We start from the raw sequence: 3,756 nt of genomic DNA, 5'->3' as shown, positions 1-3,756 counted from the left end.
ACGCGGAGAGGAGGAGGGGAGAGCCGCCACCACACGCCCTGGGAAGGAAAACCCCGCGAGTGAAGCCCTCGGTCTTGTCCCTTTGCAGCACAGATACTTCACGTGCGAGAAGAGGAGCAAAGCCATCAAGCACATCAAGGAGGCGTTCGAGAAGGTAAGGTCCCCGCTCGCGTGGCTGCGCTCAGGCGGGGAGGGCTCCACCATCCCGGGCGAGGCAGTAGGTTTTGCTGTCGGTTTCGACTTAGGACGCAGAACTGAATCAAAAAACTTCTTGAATTGTACAAATACCTAAGGCGGGCTGGGCAGCAAAGCTGGCGATGTTGGTGGAAGGAGGCTATGCCCAGCAATGGCACATGGCGCCTTATCGTCACATCCAGACTTAAACGGACTTGGCTTTCACCTGCAGATGAATGAGAAAGGAATCTACAAGGCCATGGGAGAATTTGACATCTTCATCAACTACATCGAAGAGTACTTGCTGATGAAGAGAAAAAAGTGAAAAAGCCCGTAGATCTGCATCGTACACACAAAATCCTGCTTTTTTTTTTTTTTTTTTTTTTTTCCCCCAAAAATCACTTTAGGCTGCAAGAGCACAGATTAAGTTATCTTAGGATTCAGGTCAAGAATTACAGGTCAATAGCTTCCAGTTTATTTTTATATTTAAAAGTTATTTTTATAACAACTGAATTTAATATTTATTATTTCTAATACCTCAGTGTTTATGTTTACAATATGTTTTGAAGATAAGCGTGATGAGTTTGTAAAATCCTATTTATTGTTCAATATTCTAATACTGTTTATGATAGTGCTATTTTATTCATAGCTTCAAAACACCCAAAGCAGTGTTCTTCTGAGGAGCTGATAATGAGCAGAGCTTATCCTAAGTGCAGTTTCACTGTGACCTGGATCAGGAACCATTCCAGCTCTGGATTCAGCAAAGACTAAATTAAAAAATAGTAGTATGAATGAAATGTTTGGTTCTAATAGAACTTGACTTCAGTGTTGCTAATAATGGACTCCCAGAGCTGCTGGGTTGTCCATTCTGCACTTTCAGAATCTAATCTTACTATTTTCCAGTCTTTGATTGGGTTTTACTTGCTGGTTTGTTGGTTGTTGTTGTGGTTTGTTTTTTTCCTTTCCTTTTAAAAGTTAGATGATATTTAATTAACCACCATTTTAAGGTGGCTTGGGTAATTTGCATTCAAATTACTAGAGCTGCAAGCAGCACTGACAATATTCGGGTTTGTGGTGTTTCTCGCCCTGTGCTTGAGGGGCTGCAGCACCCCCAGTCTCCTGCGTGACCCTCAGCCAGGGGGAAATGCCATCACCGTGTTTTTCTTCTAATATTTAGAAGTATTAGGGCACCAATACGATGACATGCCTGTCAGTTTGTTGTTTGCTTTGTAAGTTACCGCTGAAGAGAGGCTATTTATGCTCGATCTATTCTATTTTTAACATTTATGGTGACAGAAGGGCATTCCCCCTGGCAGCCTGCCTGCATGGTTGTCCTGGAGCAAGGGCAGCACTTTTTTTTCCCGGGACGCTCCTTCCCCTGCAAACAGCCGGGTGGCAGTGGCTCAAGGGCAGCGTGGGGGCTGAACACTGGAAAAATTACATCAACCTTCTTACCAGCACACGTTAAGCTCCTGTTGAATCAACTTGCTGCTCAGTTCTCCACCAAACGCCGTGGCTTCAGTGTTGTAGGGGAAGCAAGAACAGCAAGAGCATCCTCAGCTCCGCTCCCAGGGGGGTGTCACCGCGCCTTGTGGCCACAGCTTCTGTCACTGTGTGAACTTTTGCATGTTTATCTGTATGAAAAGAAATCTTTTATTTTTGCTAATAAAGATCTCCTGATGACTAAAGCCTCTGTTCTGTTCTTGCAAGTTATTCACAAGGCTGTAGACCACCACCAGCATCACCACGCCGTGAGCAGGGAAGTGAGAAGGCTCAAGGTCCTTACAGTTAAATGCAAATTTCTAACAAAATTTGCAGGAACAAAATACCTGCCAGTGATTTCTTAGAGTAAAGAGTACTCCCATCGGCCACTCCAGCCTCCAGCTTCAGTCATTGCCCTTTTCAGAGCAGGGTTTCCACTTAAATAACTGGTTACACACCGAGTGACATCGATAATCACCATGGATTAACATCCCAGTGCCATCCTCCCTCTGAATTATAGGAGGTAGCACTGCTGCCTCTGCCCACCTACCGAGATGCTTTTAATTTAACGTTTTTTCTCGGTCAGAACGAGGCTTTAACCCTAGGGCAGACTCCAGCTGAACACAAGACCAATACAAACTAACAGCAGAGCTGCTGGCTCTTCTGCAGGCGTGGGCATCTACACACGTGGATCCGTACGGGCGGCAGCTGAATCCCCAAAACCAAGCGGGCACGCACGTGGGAATTTCTGGCTCTGTTACTAGTGAAGCCAGAATTCAACCGGTGTAACCAGTTCCAAACTCCAGCTCCCAGCGGCAGCCGGCAGGTACCTGCCTGGACACGTTCCTCTTTCACTTTCGAGCCTGTTTTGTTTTCACTGCTCTTAGCCCTTTACCTGCAAGTCCAGCAGACTCCAGGTGTTTATTTGCAGCCAGGGTTCCTTTCCTCGCTGCATTAGAAACAAAACAAACAAAAAAATCCATTAATACAACAATTTCTAAGGCTGTTTCTGCCGAGACTTCAGTCCAGTGTCATTCAGCAGAATTGCTCAAGTTGCCCCAAGAGATTATTTGTGTTCTCAGTAAAACCTAGGTTTAAAAGCACTGCTCAAAGCTTCACCCCAGGCAGACCTGGTCCGCACTCTCCCCTGACCCCTCTGCACCTGTTTGTATCCCATTTCTACAATGTGTCTTTTACAGAGCTCGAAGCAGGAGCCCAAGGGCCCTCGTGAATGAAACTGGACTCTGCCCTGCGTGGAGAAAAAGGCAGCATCAGCTTAGCTGCGGCAAGTTTTTCAGTAAAGCTCAGTCACTTTGGTTAAAGTAACCACAGGAAGGAAGCAGATGGGATGCCTCTTGCTGTACAGAAAACAAAGGTTTCCAGTTACCTGATGCTACACGAGTTGCGTGATACGGAAGAAAACGGAGGCAGAGCAAGTCAGCAATCTGGGATGGGATGCTCATGGGGGCACCAGGAGCTGGCACGATGAGGAGGTGCAGCATCACTCCTCCGAAATGGGGTTGGGAACCTGGAGGGACTGCGGGGAGGTGCTGCAGGGCTCCCAGCCAGGGGCACGGCTTCGCTCAAGGGATGAGGAACAAAAGCCAGGGCACATTCAGTGCTAGATGGCCATGCACGCCACGTGCAAAAAACTCTGTGACGTTTGTCACCAAAACACAGGGATGTTTGCAGCATGACCCAGATCCGGTGGGCAAAAGCACACAAACGCACTGCTGACTAAAAGTATGTATCATCTGCAAGGCATTTTAGGACTGCTGCTCTGGAAGTTCCAGCAGAAGACATCTAGGCAACCAAAGACACCATCTACCATGGAGAAGTAACCAGCAGAGCAATAATCACTATGACTCATTTCTGCCATGTCCTCAAGCAGCCTTTTCCCATTGCTAGACCAGCCCTGCCCACAGCAGTCCCTCCCCGCCAGGATGCACTGCTTTAAAGGAAAAAAAAAAAAGGAAAAAAAAAAAAAGGAATAAAGACAAAAGCCCAAAGGGCAGCCGGCAGAGCTGACAGACCCCAGGCACCATGATAAGTCATCCATGTGACTCGTGACTCCTACCTTGAACTAGAATCCTGTCAGCA

General features: G+C 46.9%; 1 protein-coding gene across 1 annotated transcript in view; it reads left to right on the top strand.

Moving 5' to 3' along the window:
- IL10 (interleukin 10) overlaps positions 1 to 499 on the top strand; it is a 2,881-nt gene extending 2,382 nt beyond the window's left edge. Inside the window, exons 5-6 of the mRNA XM_009871224.1 lie at positions 89 to 154; positions 407 to 499. Coding sequence (XP_009869526.1) covers positions 89 to 154; positions 407 to 499 — 159 coding nt within the window. The remainder of the gene's footprint in view (positions 1 to 88; positions 155 to 406) is intronic.
- Positions 500 to 3,756: the final 3,257 nt, after the last annotated feature.

The sequence above is a fragment of the Apaloderma vittatum genome, unplaced genomic scaffold (assembly GCF_000703405.1).
Source record: "Apaloderma vittatum isolate BGI_N311 unplaced genomic scaffold, ASM70340v1 scaffold4216, whole genome shotgun sequence".
In the NCBI taxonomy this organism is placed as follows: domain Eukaryota; kingdom Metazoa; phylum Chordata; class Aves; order Trogoniformes; family Trogonidae; genus Apaloderma; species Apaloderma vittatum.
Note: the sequence above shows the minus strand (reverse complement) of the source record. Positions and strands in the feature narration are given on the sequence as shown.